Raw genomic sequence first — 23,918 nt, 5'->3', positions numbered from 1 at the left:
AGAGCGAGACTCCATCTCTAAATAAATAAATAAAATAAGAAGACAAATAACAATAACAAAATAAAATTTTAATTAAACTTTCAAGAAAAGTCATGATTTAAAGTTAGGCATAGTAAAATACAGAAGGATTTTCTTAGTATGAAACTAAAGATTAATAATAACCTAGTAAAGGGCTCAAATCAATGAGAAAGAATATAAACAAATATGATATTAATGAATATAAATAGCAAAAATATGAGGATTTTCTATCCTCCCCAGTAATCAAGGATCAAAAAATTACATATGGGTACAGTGGGTCACATCTATAATCCCAGCACTGGGAGGCTGAGATGGGAGAATTGTTTGAGGCCAGGGGTTCAAGACTAGCCTGGGCAACATGGCAAGACCTCATCTCTACAAAAAATTTAAAAATTAGCCAGGCATGTTGACATGTGCCTGTAGTCCTAGCTATTCAGGAGGCTGTGGTGGGAGGATTGCTTGCGCCTAGGAGTTTCAGGCTTCAGTGAGCTAGGATCACACCACTGCATTCCAGCCCGGGCCACAAAGTGAGACTGTCTCCAAAAATAAAAATTTTTAAGTTACATATGAATAGGATTTTCTGCCATCCAGACAGGCAACGATTGAAAAGATTCATAATAGCCAGTATAGGAGAGAATAAGGAGAAATGGGATTCTCATGTATAAATGTTGGTAGACTGTCTCTAAGAGGAAATTTTACAGCATGCATCAAAATTGAAATACACAAGGCCAAGATGGGTGGATCACACAGTCAGGAGATCAAGACCATCCTGGCTAACATGGTGAAACCCTGTCTCTACTAAGAATACAAAAAATTAGCCGGGTGTCATGGCAGGCGCCTTTAGTCCCAGCTACTCGGGAGGCTGAGGCAGGAGAATGGCGTGAACCCGGGAGGTGGAGCCTGCAGTGAGCCAAGATCGCGCCACTGCACTCCAGCCTGGGCAACAGAGTGAGACTCTGTCTCAAAAAAAAAAAAAAAAAGGAAAGAAATATACAGATCCTTTGAGCAATTCCCCATTAGGAGTTATCCTTAAAAAAAATTCCTTGTATTTTTTTTAAATGTACATATATGGAAGTAATAATATAACCAATAGGAAAAAAACAATAAAAATGTCCATACAATATCAATGTTAATTTTTAGCAATAATAAAAAAAAACCTAAGTTCTGAAATAAAACAATGTTCACTATATATCGTTATGAAAAATATTATACACACACACACACACACACCCCCTTCAGCCAATACATGTAATACATATAAAGAATCTGAACCAGTCCTGGGACATAATTATATAAGTTAGTGTTATGCATGTGTGAATAGTTAAGGGGAAAAAACTAGAAATATATACTGTTAATATGGGCCTTCAGTACACGCTCAATATCTGAGGAAGGATGAAAAGAAAGAAGCAGTCAGGTTTATCTTTGCTAACATAGACTCACATAAATTTTCACTTCCCACATTTCAGTATTACTTCATTTTTTTAAATAATCAGTATTGTCAGTGGTTAGAATTACATGGTCCTTACTTTAAGAAATTAAAAACAGGCTGGGCACAGTGGCTCATGCCTGTAATCCCAGCACTTTGGGAGGCCGAGGCGAGTGGATCACCTGAGGTCAGGAGTTCGAGACCAGCCCAACAAATATAGAGAAACCCTGTCTCTACTAAAATTACAAAAACTAGCCGGGCGTGGTGGTGCATGCCTGTTATCCCAGCTAATCGGGAGGCTGAAGCAGGGGAATCACTTGAATCCAGAAGATGGAGGTTGTGGTGAGTCAAGATTGCGCCATTGCACTCCAGCCTGGGCAACAAAAGTGAAACTCCATCCCCCCAAAAAAAAAGAAAGAAATTAAAAACATATTAAAGGAAGTGAAAGTCTCTTTTTTACTTGTATATTAAAATATACATACTGATATATTTTATTACAAAAATGAGGTACTAAAAGCCAAAATGGCTACTTAAAGTAATGAATAAGAAAAAATTATTACTTGGAATTAATTCTAGAAGGACTTTGAAAGATAATTGATTTGAAAGATAATTAGTAACAGTTTTTATCTGAGATAATACCAATTAATTATTCATAGCTTTCTGGAATATTGTATTGAAAAAAATCCTAAGGCAGATCTAGGTTCATTAAGAAAATAATCAATTATTATTGATAGTGGCCATGAAGAAGCAGGGATGCATAAGCTATGCTGACATGAGTAAATGCCCATTAAATACAAAGATGGTCTTCTGAGGGATACGAAAACATCCAAATCCTTCAGTTTCTCACTTTTAGTTAGGGGACAGACTTTCTACAGAAATATCTTTAGAAAGAGAACTCACTTTTTCTTCCAGGTGTTCACTTGCAAAGTATTATACAATCCAGCAACATTCAACAAGTATTTATTAATACCTTGTATAAAGCACTCTGTGAGACACTGAATACATAAAAACAGTCTGCAAATGTAGCAAACAAGAGGCAAATGAACAATTGAAGAACATTAAGTCCTATGGGAGCAGGCACTACTGACAGTGGAGAAGGAGCAAGAAGGGTTAGAAGGACATGAGTATTCTAGAAGAGGAAATAACAAATGCAGACCGGAGAGCAGGAGGATGGATCTTTTGAGGAAATAAAAGAAATTCAGTACAACTACCACAAGGGAATGTTGTTGTAATGACTAGTGAGGGGGACAGGGTAAAGATGACAGAACATGATGCTGGAAAAATGCACAGGAAGGGATTCAGTTCACAAAAGATTTATAGAACCTTGTATGCAGCAGCTCTGCTAAATTCACTGATTAATTCTAACCATTTGTTGGTTCTATTGCATTTTCTATGTACACAATCATGTTATCGATGAATAAAGACACTTTCATATCCTTCTTTCTAATCTTTATGCCTTTTTTGTTTTTCTTGCCTTATTGTAATGGCTAGGAACTACAATAAATAGAAGTGGTGACAGAAGTCATCCTGAACTCAGCAAGAAAGCATTCAATATACCAACATTGAGTATGACGCTTGGTATACATTTTTAAAATAGATAACTTTTATCATATTCAGAACTTTTTTCTATTCCGAGGTTGCTAATTTTTTTTTTTTTTAATCATAAATGGCTACTGAGATTTGGCAAAGTTTTTTTCCTACTTCTATTGAGATGATCATACAGGTTTTCTTCTTCACTCTAATACAGTAAATTACATGGATTTTCTTTTTTTTTTTTTTTTTTGAGATGGAGTCTCATACTGTCACCCTGACTGGAATGCAATGGCGCTATCTCAGCTCACTACAACCTCCACCTCCTGAGTTCAAACAATTCTCCTGCTTCACCCTCCCGAGTAGCGGGGATTACAGGCGCCAGCCACCATGTTCGGCTAATTTTCTGTATTTTCAGTAGAGACGAGGTTTCACTATGTTGGCCATGCTGGTCTTGAACTCCTGACTTCACGATCCACCTGCCTCAGCCTCCCAAAGTGCTGGGATTACAGGCGTGAGCCACCAAGCCCAGCCCATTAATTTTCAAATGTTAGCCAATATTGTATTCCTGGAATAAATCTTACTTTGTCCTGATGTTTAATTATTTTTATGTCATTGGATTCTATTTGCCACCTATTCATACGTAAAGTATACCAAGAAAGAAGAAAGGGAGGCAAAGAAGAAAGAAGGGAGGAAGGTATTAGATATGAGAGGTATAGGGTAAGAAAAACATAACAGCAGAAAATAATTTTTCAAGAGAAGTATTAGTAAGCCACACTGGAACTATCTCAAAAAAAGAATAAGAAATTAATTTTTAAAAATTAACCAGTACAAGGGATTTAACATCCAGATAATACAAGTTATAGAAAGAGTGAACAATGAAAACTTAATGGAAGAAATCAACAACAAAAACTGAAGCCATTTCGTCAAAATACCAGACTTGCATTTTCAAATTAAAAGGGTCCAAGAAAATGTGTGAATCAAGACACAAGGCTGCAAAGTTTCAGAACATGGGGAGCAAAGCCAACATTGTATAAATTTCCGGAAAGTAAAAGAAGCCACAAAGAAAAAGGTATCAAAATGGCCTTAGACTCTTCAACATAATGTTACACCAATGCCTTTGAAATTCTGAAGTAACTTTCTTATAAACATGTATTTGTTATCCAGCCAAATAATCAATCAAGAGTGAAGGAAGAATAAAGACAGACAATACCTCCCACACATCCTTTTTCAGAAAGCTACATATTCCACCACAACAAATTAAAGCAAAATGGGTAAAAGAGAAAAGTGGGTATTACTCTTTTCCATTACAAGTTTTATGTGATCATTTGCACGTATGACTTTGGGGGAAAAAATCTAAAAGGCTGCTCTGAAGGTAGTGAGTTCTCGATTGTTTACAGTCAGTTACGGATGGAACTCCTTGTTCTACTTTTTCCCCCCTTCTCACTACTGCACTTGACTAGTCTTTTTCAAAAATCTAAAAAATTAATCAAGTACAATAAAAGCTACACAAGTAATTTGCTTAACTCCTAACAGAAAACTTACCCATGTAAAATTATATTTTAAATCTAACAATATATTTTTAAATAAGTACATTATAGTAAAGGAAGAAATCTTTTTTTAAAAAGGAAAGTAAATTAAATCTACTTCTAAAGAAAATATTAGCAATATTAATTAGATATTTTCATGACATATTTCTGCCTTAAAAGTTCAGAAAAGATGAACATTGATAATACTCATAAACAAAATAACTTCACAAATAACAAGAAGAGGGAAAAGTCTGCATCTGTGAATTACCCACAAAGAAACAGAGCAGAGTCCTTTAGTAATAAAGTCCTCCTTGATTCCAACCATCCAAAGAGAAAGCTGGCTATTCCAAAAACCTTCTAGAAAAGGATGGTCTAGAATCTTCATTGTCAAAATATTTCACCAAATTACAAATGCAACAAAAAACAGAACAAAAGAGAGAGTGACATGGCATGCGAGAGCGAGAGAGAGCACGATCAACTGTGTGAGAAAGAAACAGACAGCGAAAGAGCTGAAATCAGAATATGCCATAGAGTTGAATAGCAAGGGAGAAAATCTACACGTGACTGCAAGACACTGTTGCCTTGTTTCCTCCACCCTCCTCATTTCATTTAGGCAGATTTAGTTGCTAAATTAATCCCTATATTATTTACGCACAATCACAATGTCGTAAGTTTTCGAAAACATCAATCTCACAAATTTAGAGAATTAGCTGCTACAAGAAGTCTTATAAGACTTTTTTCACTTCAGGTAACTTTTTAAAATATAATAGAATTAAAATATCTTAATATCCTATTTTTAAAAAGATTTTAAAGTATCCAAACATGATTATTATGATTATGTTTTCAGTGCACATGCAAAAATAGTCTTGAGTGAACACAGGAAATGTAATGAGAGAATAATACCTTTGGAAAACTCAAAGTATTAAGGAGTCAGGAGTTATTTAGCCATCTAAAAGCAGGTTTAATACAAAGACATATTTGAATTTTTTTAATAAATACAAAACATATATACTATTTAAACACAACATTAAGAAGTATTCTCTATTACAGCAGAATTGCAAGCTTAAAAGCCCAAAACTCCACTTCTGACATAGCTGTAGATGCAGACAGCAGAGTCATCTACAACCCAGATAAAAGTGAAAACCAAGCTCTCCACGGCATAAGTATAACTGAGAAGGAGGGCAAAGGCAGGAGAACAACAGAGACTTGAGGAATACCCACAGAAGAAAGCTAAGCCAGAAACATAACAAAGGCGGCACAGTCAGCCAGGAAGGGATATGGGAAGAAGGATGCCATGAAAACCAAGAGAGAAAAGGACTTCAAGAAAGAGCCAGCAAAGGCAGAGGCTAAATCGAGATCAAAGAGGATGAAGATAAATCAAAACCACAGCAGAAAGTGAATGGCCATATTGAATTGGTTAAGATTACCTATTTCCATCTCAACTGACAGAACTAAGTTTATCTTTGGGGGAGGTGGGGAAGGGGAATGGACACTTGGAGGAAAACAGACTTTAGTTATCATTCTTGCTGTCTGTAGTCCAAGACCAACAAAAGAGAAACTCTTTTCTGAATGATTTTCTTCTTAAGGACTACACTCACCAAACTGTGGAGCAGGCAAGATTCTAGCCGCTCGAATTGGGCCATGTCGAACAGAGAAGAGCTCTTGTGCTTCCCCACTGATCTGCATGAGAGAAGAAAGAAAATATTTCAGTGGGAAAATGAAGGTCACAACAGTATTATATAAAAACAAGATCTTTCAAATTTTTAACAATATTTTGTCTGAAATATATATTACATCCACACACATTTATTGTTGCTCATACACGATTGTTGGTCACATTACTGCAAGTAATTTTAGAAAACTCTAAGAGCACACACTTGATATGAACAGAAAAAAAGGGTCTGTTCTGGAAGTCTATATTTTTTATCTTATTAAAACATTAGAAATCTGTACAGTTCCTGCACAACTGCCTTCTCTTTTGAGAACAAAACCGTAATACTACTCTGAAAATCTCACCTTAAATATTGTAGCAACTTTAACAAATATGTTGTAAATGAAAAAAAGCAATACATATTCACTTAAGTGAAAATGTGAATAATTTAGGTATACTTACGGTTAGGCAACTAATTGTCTGTTAACATTGAGTAAATCATGTAACCTCAATAAGCCTATATTCTTTCACAATCATAAAATGAAAAGGAAAAGCTGCTAAAAAAGCCCCCAGGATACTTCTAATTTCAATATTCTGTGAACAAAAAATTCTATATATACACAACTTTTAAAAGTCATCATTTTTATTATACACTTAAATATAAACATAGCTCAAACACTATGAATATCCAAGCAATTTGAGTCATTCATTCTATTAATTCAAAAGATAAAGGGGATGTTCAGGACATTTTGTGGGGGATAAAAATTTTTTAAAAAGAAGAACAAAAGGTAAAGGGGTATGGTAATATGTGTCAAGTGTGAAAACAACTGCTTTTCAAACTGCTGATTGAAGCACTGAGCAGATTAAATTATAGTTAAGAATAGCTTTCCTATTTCCATCTCAACTGACAGAACTCTGAGTTTATCTTTGGGGGAGATGCGGAAGGGAGAGAGATTAAATTACTCTACATGGTACTGTAGTTCTCAAACCATTTTCATAATTGCCTAGTGTTTGATGAAATATGCAATATCAGAGAAAATGGCAACCATTATAAAACTAGTTCAAGATACAAAAGAACTTACAACCAATGTAATAAAGATATAAATTCAACAGAGGAAACATACTGATGGTATTTTTTTAAAAACAGGCCTGCCATACAAGCAGTTTAAAATATCAAAGATGTATACATTATAAAATTAGAAGGGTATAAATCTTACAATATTACTATAAATCTACAGAGCTCTCTTTTAGAGTAACTACTTTTTTAGATTTTTCAGCTTCTATCTGAATTTAAGAGCTGCAAACTATAAATATTTTTGTTTCTTATAAATGTTAAGTTGTAATAATGCCTAAATAACCATCATATTCATTTTGCTTATGATAATTACTACAAATTATTTATTAGCAAGAAATCCTTCTGTAGCACTTGGGATGCAGATGTGAAGAATGCGAGGACTAACTGTGCAACAATAGCACCACCTATCACCAATGAAACACATGAAAGCTATAAACGCATTATACCAAACTATAAGAATTATTTACTCTACAAATTCCTTTGTAACTTTTAATTTTCAGAATAAAAACCACGGCCATTATAGTCCACATTTTATTATTATAGAACAAAGTTTAAAATTTAGAAAAAGTCTTAAAAGGTTATTTGTTCAACTTGCCTGCAATGTAGTATCACACATTCTCTGAAATCTAAAAATTACAGTCTTTTTTATTTTAATTATATGTATGCTAAAAAGTGTAACACTAATGTAATCTAATTATATTACAGATTTGTTATTGGCTATTTCCACCTACCTTTTAAATTTTTAACAATAGCCAAAAGAATAAAAACACTGCCAAGCCATTTACATTTTAAAAATAAATTATTGTAACAGATAAGTGTTACCCGATATACGTGTGATTTCTATTAATAAAATAAACAATATATTTTAAAATAATACCACAGAACTTACATTGAAATTATATTTCAAGTAATGAAAAATACTTCTCATTTTACACTTACAATAAATGATAGTATTCTAAAACAAAATCCACCACTCTATACTATTATTTCCATATGCCAGAGTTCTAGTATTTAGCTTTTGGTCCTATCAAATAAAATCTTTATGTTAAAGAAGTGTAACCATATTTAAAGAAGCTGCTATACTCAATTATTCAAAAAAAAGAATAAAACAAATCTGTCTTAGCATACTCACAATATGATAAAAGTTTGCTATCACTGTATTTAATACACATTTTGACATATACATAATACATATTTTGACATCAAAAAACATTTTGAAACCTGAATACACAATACTTTTCAGCAAAACAGCTTTGAAAACAAACCTAAATGCCCCATTCTAAGCTCCTATCTTAAATCCCTCCTTACACATAAGGCAACAGGTGAGGGGGAGAAAAAACATTTGGACTGATTATAAAATGCATCCCCACATTCACTGTCCATTCTTCATTACCTCTAAGGTCCCAGGATCTGTGTTTAATTATAACTCGGGGGTGGGGGTTGGGGGGAGCAGAGGAAACATTGTGTCACATTTACAGATATTTCTGAATATATTAAAATCAGGATTGTACAACCTACTGAAATTAGAAACATAATTCTAAACTATCCTATGTGAATCACAAAATGTCAAACTTCCTCGAGGAGAGAACTCTCCAAATAGTCTGTGGGAATTCTACATTAGAGTACCATTTCAGAACAGAAACAGTGTCAACAAAGTTTTTATAGATATGATGCATACATTTCAGAAAGGACACACAGAGGATGGTTAGTCTTCACAGATTCTGCTTTAGCTATCTTTCTGAATAATAATTTTATACATTATGTTCACTGATAATTTTCCCTTCAAATAAGCGCCAAAACTGATTTTTTTTATAGGCTGTCAAGAGTGATTTTTTAGGTTTTAAGAAGACACCTCATTAAAAATGGCAAGGAATCTCAAAGATAAGGATTTTATAGATCCTGAAAAGACATATACTAAACTGTAAGTTCACTTTTAAACCAACGATAGCAATAAATACAAGAGTAGAACTAGGAGGAAGGCGAGTACCAAGCAGTATTCCAGCTTCCTGGCAACTGTGGTAACTTGGGGAGAGGAGCGAACAGGGAGAAAGCCTCTCCAAGAGCTCCTCATGGTCTCTGCCTTTGTTCTTACTGGCATTTTAATTTCTGATGACAGACTTTTGTTGTTTGGGGCATAAACCGGACGTACCAGTTTGGAGGCACAATAAGGAGAACAAAGAATGATTTGTTCACACTGTAGGAAAAAAAATCTTTTCCAACCATAGAAAATAGCTTTCGCATGGTGAAAATATGCAAATTACATACCAAACCAAAAAAGGGGTGGGGGTAGTACAAGTTTAGAATCTCACAACTCAATCTAAGGCAAAAGGAAATTACAACAGCTAAGACAATAATATATACACAGAAAAGGCTATACAAGTTCTGGGTGAGCTGTAGAAGTGCTTTTAGAGAATTCTAAAAGCAAATGAAGGTTTTCTTGCCCTCAGAATCAAACTTACTTCTAAACTTCTGATGACTTTTCATAGACTATCTAACTATAATATAGAAAATTCAAATATCAAAGACAATAAAAATACTGCTTTATAATGCTGCATTATTAGGACAAGAGTAAACATTCACATCCCCACTTTTCCCTATAGATACTGGTTAAATGGATGTTCGTGATCTGCAAATGATATTTTTTTTAGCAAACTTTATCAAAAGGTAACAAACATAGAAAAAATACACACATCCTAAGTATATGTATAATATGAATTTGAAATGTTAATACACCTCTGAACCAAGAGACATCAAGAAACAGAATATTACGGATACTCAGAAGGTCCTGCTACATCTCTTTTCAGTCATAATCCCAACTCATAACTGATTTCTATTACTTTAAGTTCTACTTGTTCATCTTAATGTAAATGGGTTCCCACAATATGTACCCTTGGGAATGGCTTCTTTCACACATTACTATGCTTATGAAATTAATTCATGTTGTTGCATGGAATCGTAGTTTTATTGCTATATAGATTTCCATTGTATGAAAATATTATAAATTTTTTTTTTTGAGACAGAGTCTTGCTGTCGCCCAGGCTGGAGTGCAGAGGTGTGATCTCAGCTCACTGCAAGCTCTGCTCCTGGGTTCACGCCATTCTCACGCCTCAGCCTCCCGAGTAGCTGGGACTACAGGCGCCCACCACCATGCCCAGATAATTTTTTGCATTTTTAGTAGAGATGAGGTTTCACCGTGTTAGCCAGGATGGTCTCGATCTCCTGACCTTGTGATCCGCCCACCTTGGCCTCCCAAAGTGCTGGGATTACAGGCATGAGCCAGTGTGCCTGGCCGAAAATATTACAATTTTATCTATTGTACTGTTCATGGACCTCTGAGTTGTTTTTACTTTTTTACTTCTAGTTTTTAGCTCGTAAGATGTCAAGGAAGTCAGGCACAGTAGCTCATGCCTATAATCCCAGCACTTCGGGAGGCCAAGGTGGGTGGATCACCTGAGGTCATGAGTTCAAGACCAGCCTGGCCAACATGGTGAAAAGCCGTCTCTACTAAAAATACAAAAATTAGCCAGGCAAGGTGGCACACACCTGTAGTCCAGCTACTCGGGAGGCTGAGGTAGGAGGATTGCTTGAACCCAGGAGGCGGAGGTTGCAGTGAGCTGAGATTGTACCATTGCACTCCAGCCTAGGCAACAGAGCAAGACTCAGTCTCAAAAAAAAAAAAGATGTCAAGGAAAATTGTGAAAGATTTTGAAATGCTGAACAGATTATTTTGTGTTCTGTGTGTTTTTACTATGGATTACCAAGAGCTCTCTAGCAGACCCTTTGGGGTTATCTGATTCCATAGGGGATCCACACTTTGTTTTTGACTGGGCTACTGTACAATACTCTGAGCTGTCGAAAACTGATAGTAATGCAATTGATTCTTGTGCACTGAAATGCAAATGAATTTTGTCTGGTAGAGACACAAGTGAATTCCACTCTGTAGAAAAGATTCCAAACAGTACATTTTAGTGCCAACAGAATATTAATCAAGCTTGTAGCTATTAGAAAATTTATTTCAATATTCCTAATTGCTTCTCTGCAATATTCACCTTCTCCTTTGAACCAGCTATAATAACATACCAAATCCCTAATCAATGAGTTAAAAAATGCAGGATATCTGTCCCTTATACAGTTGTATGAGAATCACTGTTTTACCATTTTGAAAACAACATAATAAAGAATACTAATATAAACATTCTCACAAATGTATTTTAGTAAACATGTATATGTATTTCTCTTGGACATACATCTAGTAGAGTAACTACTTCTGTATATTAGGGCAGGCACATGTGTATCTTTTGTAGATTTTAACAAAATTGTTTTCCAATGTGATTGTACCAATTTACACTTCCACCAGCAATGTACAAGAGTTCTATCTGCTCCACATCCTAGCCAATATTTAGTGTCAGCCATTCTGGTAGGTGTCCAAAAATTATGGATTTAAATCAACAGACGTATGGTAACTGAAACAAATAAATCTGTCTCCAATGGATATGTAATGCTGCCTCAAAGTAACTATATAAATAGTCTATTATAATGGCCCTCCATGAGGGCAGATGATGTAAGACTTTTGTCCTGAAGGACCACAGATAGGTATGATAGTACAGAATATTAATGAGATTCAAGGACTCAATTAAGCAGCTCTTGGAATAAGTAGAGTTTTTTTGTAATAATGAAATTCATATCTTAATTCCAAATACAATAATGACCAATCCTTCCCTCAAACTAAGGTGCAATGATTAGGTTCTAGCAACACAATGTCCTTCAAAGCTGAAATGCACTGATTTGTAAAAATTCAGACTTCCAGTTTCCAGGCCAAAACATGGAGCTCAGAAGACTTCACTTAGATCTGACCACAAGTAAAAAGCTGAACAGCTCTTCTTACATCCGTCAGAAAAATGACATCATAGAGCAAACGGCTACCCCAAAAATTGGAGAGACAGACAGGCAGATACAGAGAATCACAATTTATCAGGGCAGAAATCCACAAGCAAGAACCTTCTCAGGAATCAGTACTAAGGTAGGAACACATAAACTGTGATTCACAAATTTCTAGAGGCTCAATGTAGACAAGACATTGTAAAATGTAAAAATTAAAAATTGTAAAAAGTAAAAATTCCAGGGGGACCCAGACCTGGGGGCCCTCACACTGATGTGTTTTACCTCCAGGAGCTCCACCAGGCCCTAACAGCCAATACTGAATAAAAATCCCCTAGAACCTCTGGTAGTGGGTGTGAAAATGGAACCATCTTGAAATATGCCAGACCAGATCTTTCTGTTCTTAACAAAGCCTGCCCTCAACAGAAACTACTTTATGAGAGCCTAACTTGCTGGGGTTATATCAGAGTTTAACCTACCTGGGGAAAAATACCCAACTCCAATCTCCTCTTACCCTTCTGTCTCACCCGAGGGTGTTAAAAAACACACCACACACACACTCAAAAAAATAATGAGAAACAAAGGACTAAAACTTACCCACAGGACTGTAGAATGCTTTCCCTCCCCACACACTGCCACTCAGTTACTAACATTCCATTTACCATAGTTCCTTTTACCCAATATATCATATCTTTTTTTTTTTTTTTGAGACAGGGTCTCACTCTGTCACCCAGGCTGGAGTGTAGTAGCATGATCTCAGCTCACTGCTACCTCGGCCCCCCTGGGCTCAAGTGATTTTCCCACCTCAGCTTCTCAAGTAGCTGGGACTACCAGTGCCCACCACCATGCCCAGCTGAATTTTTTTGTATGTTTTTGTAGAGATGAGGTTTTACCATATTGCCCAGGCTAGTCTTGAACTCCTGGCCTCAGTGATCCACCCGCCTCACCCTCCCAAATTGCTGGAATTACAGGTGTGAGCCACCACACATGGACCATATCTTCCTTTTAACAAAAAATTAGAAAGCATACTAAAAAGCAAACAATACAATCTGAAGAGACTAAATAAGCATCAGAACCAGAATCAGAACTGGTAAGCTCAGAGAATAGCAGGCGGGATAAATGCCCCAAAAAACCCTACACCAAGGCATACCATTTTCAAATTTCAAACAAATCAAAGATAAAGAAAAAATCTTGAAAGACACCAGAGGAAAAAATCCCTACTTATAGAAGAGCAAGGATAAGAATTACATTGCCTTCTCCTCATAAACGATGCAAGCAAGAAGAGAATGAAGCACTTAGAGTGTTGTGTGAAAAAAAAAAACAGTAACCTCTAATTCTGCATCCTGAAAAATCACCCTTCAAAAACAAAAGACAAAAACTTTCTCAGACAAACAGGAACCGAGGGAATTTGTTGCTGGCAGACCTGCCTTGCAAGAAATGTTAAAAGATGTTCCGCAGAGAAAAAGGAAACAATATAGGTCAGAAACTCACATTTACATAAGGAAAGAAAAACATCAGAGAAGAGTAAGTGAAGGTAAAATAAAACTTATTTTTCTTTCCTATTTTTTTTCAGACAGAGTTTTGCTCTTGCCGCCCAGGCTAGAGTACAATGGCGCAATCTCAGCTCACTGCAACCTCTGCCTCCCGAGTTCAAGTGATTCTCCTGCCACAGCCTCCTAAGTAGCAGGTATTACAGGCACCTGCCACTATGCCTGGCTGATTTTTGTAGTTTTGGTAGAGACAGGGTTTCACCACATTGACCAGGCTGGTCTCGAACTCCTGACCTCAGGTGATCCACCCGCCTCGGCCTCCCAAAGTGCTGGGATTATAGGCGTGAGCCACCATGCCCGGCTGAAAACTTATTTTTCTTATTAATTTATTTACAAATAACAGTTTGTTCAAATTAATAGCAACAATGTACTCAATTATGTATGTGTATGTATATATGTTTGGTATTGTGTGTGTATATATATGCGCTTATACATATGTGAAATAAATGACAGCAATGATACAAGAAACAAGAGAGAATTAGGAATAGTTTGTGAATATTAGGTATCGCACTACCCATGAAGCAGTATAGTGTTATATGAAAGCGGACTTGCATTGGTTGTAAATGTATTGCAAACTCCAGGACAATCACTAAAAGAAGTTTAAAATGTAGTAAAAATGATATGCTAAGAAAGGTAAGAAACAACATCATATAAAATGCTCAATTAAACTAAAAAGACAGCAAAAGTGTGGAAGATAAAAAAAAAAAAAAGCTACAATAAAAAAATAAAATTTGCCAACCATGATGGCTTGCTACATGGAAGGCTGAGGCAGGAGGATCAATTAAGCCCAGGAGTTCGAGGCTACAGTGAGCTACATTCATGCCACTGCACTCCAGCCTGGGCAGAAAATCAAGACCCTTTCACTAGAAAAAATTTTTTAAAATACAAAAATAAAAATAAAAACAAGGGCCAACAAATAGGAACAAATATGGTAGTTAGTTATCCATCTATATCAATAATCACGTTAAACATCAATGGTCTAAATATGTCAATTAAACAACAGAGATTGTGAAAATGGGTTAAAACACAAGACCCAACTGTATGTTGTATAGAAGAAATCCACTTTAAATATAAAAACAGGGATTAAAAGTAACAGGGTGTAGGAAGAAATACCATGCTAACACTAATTGAAAGAAAGCAACCACAGTTACATTAACTTCAGAAAGCAGATTTCAGGGCAAAGAAAGTTGTCAGGGAAAAAGAGGGATATTACATAATGATAAAGGGGTCAATACTCCAAGAAGACTTAATTGGTGCTTACTACATATGTGCCTAACAACACAGCACCAAAATACATGAAGCAAAAATTGATAGAATTGTAAAGAGAAAGAGATGAATCCACTATTAAAGACTCTAACACCCCTCTATCTGAAATGAACAGATCCAGCAGCCAGAAAAGCACAAAAGGACATAGCTGAACTCAACAGCACCATCGGTAAACTGGATATAACTGACATCTATAAACTACTTCTGAACAGTAATACAATAAACATTCTTCAGGCAGACATGGAACATTCACTAAGACAGGGCATCTTCTGGACCACAAAACACACCTTAACAAATTTAAAAGAACAGGCTGGGCACAGTGGCTGACGCCTGTAATCCCAGCACTTTGGGAGGCCAAGGCAGGTGGATTACCTGAGGTCAGGAGTTTGAGACCACCCTGGCCAACACGGTGAAACCCCATCTCTATTAAAAATGCAAAAAGTAGCCAGGTGTGGTGATGCATGCTTGTAATCCCAGCTACTCGGGAGGCTGAGGCAGGAGAATCGCTTGAACCCAAGAGGCAGGGGTTGTAGTGAGCCAAGGTTGCACCATTGCACTCCAGCCTGGGCAACAAGACTGAGATTCCATCTCAAAAAAAATAAAATATAATAAAATAAATAAAAAATAAAAGAACAGGCCGGGCGCAGTGGCTCAAGCCTGTAATCCCAGCACTTTGGGAGGCCGAGACAGGCAGATCACGACGTCAGGAGATCGAGATCATCCTGGCTAACACAGTGAAACCCCGTCTCTATTAAAAATACAAAAAACCAGCCGGGGGAGGTGACGGGCGCCTGTAGTCCCAGCTACTCGGGAGGCTGAGGAAGGAGAATGGCGTAAACCCGGGAGGCGGAGCTTGCAGTAAGCTGAGATCCGGCCACTGCACTCCAGCCTGGGCAACAGAGCGAGACTCTGTCTCAAAAATAAATAAATAAATAAATAAAAGAACAGAAATCATTCAATGACCACAATAGAATTATCAAAGTAGAAATTAAAAATAGAAAGATAGCTGAAAAATAACCAAGTATTTGAAGATTAAACAACATAATTCTAAATAGCACACAGGTAAAAGAAGAAAGCTCCAGAGAAATGTTTAAATATGTTTAACTAATGAAAATGAAAATACAATTTATCAAAATTTGTGAAATGCAGTGAAAGCAGTGCATAGAGGGAAATCTGTAACACTGACTGAATATATTAGAAAACAAGAAAGATCTAAAATTAAAAATCTAATCTTCCACCTTACAAAGCTAGAAAAAGAAGAGCAAATTGAATCCAAAGTAAGTGGAAGAAAATAAATAATATAAAATAGAACAGAAATCAATGAAATTGAAAACAGAAAATCAACAGAGAAAACCAATGAAACCAAAAACTGGTTCTTTGAAATGATGAATAAAATTAAGACTCTAGACAAGCTAATTGAAAAAGAAACAGAGAAGGCACAAACTACTACTATTAGAAATGAAAGATGGGAGGCTGAGCGCAGTGCCTCATGCCTGTAATCCCAGCACTTTGGGACGCCGAGGCAGGTGAATCATGTGAGGTCAGGAGTTCAAGACTAGCCTGGCCAACATGGCGAAACCCTGTATTTACCAAAAATACAAAAATCAGCCAGGCGTGGTGGTGCGTGCCTGTAATTCCAGCTACTCAGGAGTCTGAAGCAAGAGAATCGCTTGAACCTGGGAGGCAGCGGTTGCAATGAGACAAGATCGCACCATTGCACTCCAGCCTCAGCAACAGAGGGAGACTTGGTGTCACAAATGCGGAGGGGAGATGAGGGGAGGTGAGGGGAAGGGAGACGAGGGGAGGGGAGGGGAGGGGAGGGGAGGGGAGGGAGGGGGGGAGGGGAGGGGAGGGAAGGGAGGGAGGGGAGGGGAGGGAGGGAAGGGAAGGGAAGGGAAGGGAAGGGAAGGGAAGGGAAGGGAAGGGAAGGGAAGGGAAGGGAAGGGAAGGGAAGGGAAGGGAAGGAAGGAAAGAGGGGAGATCACTAAAGATCCCATGGACATTAAAAGGATAATAAAGGAACATTACAAATAACTCTATGCCATGAGTTTGATAACCTAGATGAAATGGACCAAACCCTTGAAAGACACAATCTGCCAAAATGCACACAACAATAAATAGACAACCTGAATAGGTCTACACCTATTAAAGAAATTGACCCAGTAATTAATAATCTTCCAAAATAGAAAGCACCCAGGACCAGATGAATTCACTGGTGAATTCTACCATACATTTAAGAAAGAAATAATACCAATTCTTTATCATCTCTTTGGAAGACAGAAGCATAGAGAATGCTTCCTAAATCAGTTTAGGAGACCTCTATTACTCTAACACCAGAACCACAAAAAAGACGTTAGGTTATGTGTGGCGGCTCACGCCTGTAATCCCAGCACTTTGGGAGGCTTCGGTGGGTGGATTACTTGAAGCCAGAAGTGCGAGACCAGCCTGGCCAACGTGGAGAAACCCTGTCTCTGCTAAAAACACAAAAAAATTAGCTGGGCATGGTGGCACATGCCTGTAAGAAAAAAAAAAAAAAATTACAAGAAACCTACAGATCAATATCTCTCATGAACATAGATGTGAAAATCCTCAACAAAATACTAGCAAATCAAACCCAACAATGTATAGTAAGAATTATAGGCTGGGCACGGTGGCTCACAACTGTAATCCAAGCACTTTGGGAGGCCAAGGCAGGAGGATCGCTTGAATCCAGGAGTTTGAGGTTAACAGTGAGCTATGATTGCAACACTGCACTCCAGCCTGGGTGATGAAGTGAGACCCTATCTCTGAAAATAAAATAAAATAAAGAACCAAGTGGAATTCATACCAGGTATGCAAAGCTGGTTCAACATTCAAAAAATGTTGAATGGCTCACTTAATGTAGTAGCTCACTTACCCTCACTTAATGGCTTATTAAGCCATTCAATGTAGTCCCAATGTACATTCAATGTAGTCCCAATCAAAATCAAAGCAAGTTATTCTGTAGCTACTAACAAATCAATTCTAAAGTTTCTACGGAGAGGTAAAAAATTCAGAATAGCCAACTAAATACTGAAGGAGAAAACAAAGTCAGAACACTGATGCTGTCTGATTTCAAGACTTACTTTAAAGCTACAGTAACCAAAACAGTGTAGTATTGGTGAAAGACTAGATCATTAGATCAGTGGGACGGAACAAAGAGTTCACAAATAGACCTACGTAAACAGAGTCAATTGATCTTTGACATAATAGCACAGATAATACAACGGAGCCAAGACAGTCTTTTCAACTAATAGTGCTGAAAAAACTGGACATCCACATGCAATAAAATGAATGTAGATACAGACCTTATACCCTTCACAAAAATTAACTCCAAATGGATTACAGACCTAAATGTAAAACAGGAAACTCTAAAACTCAAAAAATAATATAGGAGTCTGGGCACAGTGGTTCACACTTGTAATCCCAGCACTTTGGGAGGCTGAAGTGGGAGGACTGCTTGAGGCCAAGAGTTCAAGACCAGTCTGGGCAACATAGCAAGACTCTATCTCTACTAAAAATTTAAAAATTAACTGGGTGTGGTAGTGTGCACCTGTCGCCCTAGCTACTCAGGAAGCTAAAACAGGAGGACCACTTGAGCCCGGAGTTTAAAGCTGTAGTGAGCTAGGATCGCATTACTGGGTAATAAAAGCCTAAGTAGTAGAGCAAAACTCTAGCCTGGGGATTAGAGCAAGACTTTGTCTCTAAAACTAAATAAGTAACAAAGGAGAAAACCTAGATGATACTGGGTATAGTGATGACTTTTTTGATACACCAAAAACACCATCTATGTAAGAAAAAAATAAGCTAGACTTGGTTAAAATTTAAAACTTCTACACTCCAAAAGACATTGTCAAGAGAATAAGCCAAGCCATAAACTGAGAAAACATTTGCAAAAGACACATCTGATAAAGTACTGTTATATAATATATACAAAGAACTTTTAAAACTCAACAATAAGAAAACAATCTGATTTTTTTTTTTTTTGGGGGGGGGGGGACAGGGTCTGGTTCTGTCACCCAGGCTAGACTGCAGTAGAATGATCAATGCTTACTACAGCCTCAACTTCCTGGGCTCAAGCATTTCTCCTACCTTAGCCTCCCAAATAGCTGGGACCACGGGTACATGCCACCATGCCCAGCTAACTTTTCTAAAATTTTTTTGTAGAGGCGGGGGTCTCACAAAGTTGCCCAGGCTGGTCTCAAACTCCTGGGCTCAAGCAATCATCTCACCTCAGCCTCTTAATGTGCTAGGAATATAGACATGAGCTACCACACTCAACCAAACATACAGTATTTAAAATTGGCCACTAGACATAGAAGATGATAGGAAAAGAATGCCTCATGTTTATCTTGAGTGCATTTTGCCTTTCTGTCAAAAATACCTTTCATGTCAAGAGTCTTCTGAATTAGTAACTGCTCTAATTTCACCTGGGAAGACAGCCAGCAAGAGCAGCCAATACCTGAGACCCTGGACATTTTAGTCTTATTCCAAAAATCATGTCCTAGCACAATGCAAAATATGAAAAATACACCAGATCATCTGTTATAAATTTTACCAATCAACAAAATCAATGATTCTAACAGTTCAGTAGAAAAGAAAATGGACTATGTTTATTAGCTATATAAATATGCTATATCTGTGTTTGGTTTTAAAGTAATGTTAATAACATATTTATCTAACCAGGCAACAATAAATAACTTGTATATTTGTATATATATAAATGTATAGTTGTATATTTCATAGTATGTAATAATTGGCACTCAATAAATGATAGTTAATCCAAAGAGATGCTTGTTGAATGAACTGATGAATGAATGATTCAGTCTATATTGGTCTCACTATTCTACCTCAATGTTATTCGGCATAATATACCTTTACTCTCTTGTTCTCAAAGCATGCTACTAATATTTAACACATAGAAATGTGTTAAAATACCATATTGAAGAATACATTTTGGTACAGCTCAGTGCTCAGGTCTTATTTATTTATTTGTTTGTTTATTTATTTATTTTTGAGATCATGCCTCCCTCTGTCGCCAGGCTGGAGTGCAGTGGCGCGATCTTGGCTCACTGCAACTTCCGCCTCCCGGATTCAAGCAATTCTCCTGCCTCAGCCTCCTGAGTAGCTGAGATTACAGGCATGCACCACCATGCCCAGCTAATTTTTGTATTTTCAGTAGACACGGGGTTTCACCATGTTGGCCAGGATGGTCTTGATCTCTTGACCTCGTGATCTGCCTGCCTCGGCCTCCCAAAGTGCTGGGATTACAGGTGTGAGCCACTGACTGTACCAGCCCAGTTCTTGAACTCACTAATACTTTATATCTTCCTATGATTTTCAGCCTTGGAGAAAAGAACTACTACCAAGGTGGTAAGCAGCATCTCATCTATGCAACAGGTTTTATCACACTAGTCTTCATAATCCCATTCAAGATCAAGCCAGTCTCCACCCACTCTAACTTTTATGTATTTATATGTTTTTACTTGCAACTTGTTTTCTTTGCTACCAGCGATCTAAAAATAGCCCATTTAAACATACAAATGTAGAGCTATCAATCTTTTCTAATTGTTTCACATGTACTAACCATATGGACACAACTGAAGATCTGTAGTTAAAAAGATCCGTAGTTTTAAAAGCTAAAAAGTAACACCAATAAAATTCTATTGGGGAGAAAAAGTTAATCTAAGGACTACAGTTATTAATAATGTGTCAATTTATATTGCTCATCAATTGTACTAAATGTACTACACTAATGCAAATGTTAATAGTTGAAAATAGGAGGGCTGGCCGGGCGTGGTGGTTCACGCCTATAATCCCAGCACTTTGGGAGGCCGAGGTGGGTGGATCACCTGAGGTTAGGAGTTTGAGACCAGCCTGGCTAACATGGTGAAACCCCATCTCTACTAAAAATATAAAAATTAGCGGGGCGTGGTGGCAAGCACCTGTAATCCCAGCTACTTGGGAGACTGAGGTGGGAGAATCGCTTGAACCTGGAAGGTGGTGGTTGCAGTGAGCTGAGATTGTACCACTGCACTCCAGTCTGGGCGAGAGAGAGACTGCCTCAAAAAAAAAAAAAAAAAAAAAAAAAAGGAAGGTGATAAGCGGATACATGAGAGGTGTCTGTATTTTCACCTCAATTTTTTTGTAAACCTAAAGCTACTCAAAAAAATAAAGCCTATTAATTTAAACACATATAGAAAATGTAAAAATCCCACAAATAAATGTTAATTTTCCCTAATAGGAAGAAAAAAGAAAACAAGGATAAAAGGTAAAAATATAGAGATTAGAGAAAGGAAGTCTTCTACTAAGGAATTCAGTTCCTAAAGCAACAAAAACACCTCACATAATCCATTTAAATATACACATGAAGGCCAGGAGTGGTGGCTCATGCCTGTAATCCCAGCACTTTGGAAGGGTGAGGTGGGCAGATCACCTGAAGTCTGGAGTTTGAGACCAGCCTGGCCAACATGGCGAAACCCCATCTCTACTAAAAATACAAAACTTAGCTGGGCATGATGGCACATGCCTGTAATCCCAGCTACTCGGGAGGCTGAGGCACAAGAATTGTTTGAACTGGGAGGCAGAGGTTGCAGTAAGCCAAGATTATGCCACTGCAGTCAAGCCTGGGCGACAGAGCAAGACTTTGTCTCAATAAATATATAAATAAATAAATAAATAAGCAAGCAAACACATGTATAGTTATCAGTTTGCTAATTATTTCACATGTGCTAAGCATACAGATACAACTGGAAGGAATTAAGTTATTTAAAAACTTCTTTTTATAGTTTTTGTAACTTAAAAATTAATAACAATAATTTACTTTTAATTAGGGAGAAATTGTAAAAACGTAAAGGAGAATGTCGGAGGCATGGTAGGTATCATCTTATACTAAGGAATTCAGTTAAGAAACAACAAAAAGAACTCACCTAGTTACATGAGTGGCCACAGTAACTACAGAGCCAGCTCTACTGAAAGCTGAGAGTCTCTCTCTCAAATCACCCTGTAAGCCAATTTGATAATATATTTTCAATTTATAGATAAGGAAACAAAGAAAATGCTGCCAAAAATAACCAGCCCAAAGAGGCATCAGAATCTCCTATAAATACACTACATGCAAAATAGTTCTTAAACTCAGGTCTTTTTTTCTCTAACAAGTTATTGTCAGTGTTATTTTATTGTATAAAATTGCCTCCACAATTTTAAAAACTTAAGATAGTACAGTTTTCCTAATAGTAAAGAGTAGTCCTTTTGAAAGCTCCTAAATTTAGGAGGAAGAGGGGAACAAGTTTTTGTTTCGTTTTGTTTTTTGCCTGCCTAACCATAAAAGATTCAGTTAATACCAGAGTGTCAGTATTTCTGCAACCTACTGTATATACCATCAAGAAAAAAAAAAATGCAAGCCACAAAAATCACCTAAAACGCATATTTGTGAGGACTAACAACTTATAGAACAGATATTTGCTGACCACATAAAGAAAAGAGCAACCTGGTCTGTATTTTGGTCTTGACACTAAATTCATAATACAAAACTTCAGGCAGGAAGGAAGTGAATTTCAAGAACAATATGAAAACCACAGAACACAAATAATGAATGGAACTTGTAATCATATTTTCATACTTCCAGATTTTTGCACACATAGAAAGAGGTGTTTTAAGGCAACTTTAACCCTTCCCCTTCAGCCTGATTTTCTAAAGGAAGATCAAAGAAAAGCGGTTTGAACTCACACGTTCCTTCGGTTATGCAACACTGATTTAGACATTACACTTCAAAACTCTAGCCATTACTTCAGCATGCACCAATCCAAATATCATTCCAGTCCTTTGAAGCCGCCTTAATGGTATCTTCCATTTGCAACTAACACTTTGGTAGTCAAAAGATCTTACTCAGGGTAGATGTTAATGTAAAACCACTCAGACTACACTGACACACACGCCTGGAGGCAGACGAGAAGGTGTTCAGAAGTCAATGTAACACCATTACAGAGAGTGTCGGCCTAGTGGCTGTCATAAACACTTCCTAATCACTCAGACATAAAAACTGGATTTTCTTTATTATTTTATTACAAGCTGGTAGGTGTTCAATTGAAAAGTGAAGAGAGAAAACAGTGTAATAGATAAACCAATTTTGGCTCACCGCCTCTTTCCACTTTTAAAAGACTGAATTTGTTACATTTTAATGGTATTGTAAACCTATCTTGATTTAATCCATTGATTAAAGAAGATAGATTTGCAATAGATAGTTAACCAAGGAGAAACTGTTTATATTAAATAGAAGCCTAAAAGATTTTTCCATAAAATAGGTATTATATTAACTTGTAAGATTAACAAGATGATTTTTTTTAATGACTGACAACCTCAATGGCAGCAGTAAGTGGAACAACTGTAACTCCCAGATGCAAATGGAAATATACAATAATACAGCCTATTTGGAAAACCCTTGGGCAATTTCTTTTTTTGGGGGGGGGGACGCGCAATTTCTAATAAAGTTAAATATATGCCACCTACCCTGTGACTAAGCAATTCCGCTAGATATCTTAACAAAAAAAAAAAAAAAGAGTCCATATATCTATAAGAATGTTTATAGACACTTTATTCATTATAGGCAAAGGCCAGAAACACAAAGCCCATCAAAAAGAAAATAACTAAACAGATTATGGTATATTTAAATAGTAAAATAAAACACAATAATAAAAACAGACAAAAAATGCAAACTACTATGATATAGCAACAACACAGATGAATCTAAAAAATATATTTAGCAGAAGAGGACAGATGCAAAAGAGCACATACTGTGTGCCTCTATTTATATGAAGTTCAATGCATGTAAAACTAATATAAGGTCAGAATAGTGGTTATCTTATCCTGGAAGGAGGAGAAATATTGACTGCAAAATTTTATGAGTACAAAATGTTTTACATTTTCTCCCCAATGGTGGTTTCATGCACTTGTATATGTATACACACAAGCATGCATA

The 23,918-nt window shown here is 36.8% G+C and overlaps 1 protein-coding gene across 9 annotated transcripts in view; it reads right to left on the bottom strand.

Annotated features, from left to right (window-relative positions):
* The window catches only part of BCAS3 (BCAS3 microtubule associated cell migration factor), a 707,133-nt gene that overhangs the window by 636,926 nt on the left and 46,289 nt on the right, over positions 1-23,918 (bottom strand). For all 9 annotated transcript variants that reach the window (XM_050764587.1, XM_050764586.1, XM_050764591.1 and 6 more), the window contains exon 6: positions 6,102-6,183. In XM_050764587.1, the coding sequence (XP_050620544.1) occupies positions 6,102-6,183 (82 nt within the window). The remainder of the gene's footprint in view (positions 1-6,101; positions 6,184-23,918) is intronic.

This window comes from Macaca thibetana, chromosome 16 (genome assembly GCF_024542745.1).
Source record: "Macaca thibetana thibetana isolate TM-01 chromosome 16, ASM2454274v1, whole genome shotgun sequence".
NCBI lineage: Eukaryota > Metazoa > Chordata > Mammalia > Primates > Cercopithecidae > Macaca > Macaca thibetana.
The sequence above is the reverse complement of the archived record's forward strand: the minus strand, read 5'-3'. Positions and strand labels throughout refer to the sequence as shown.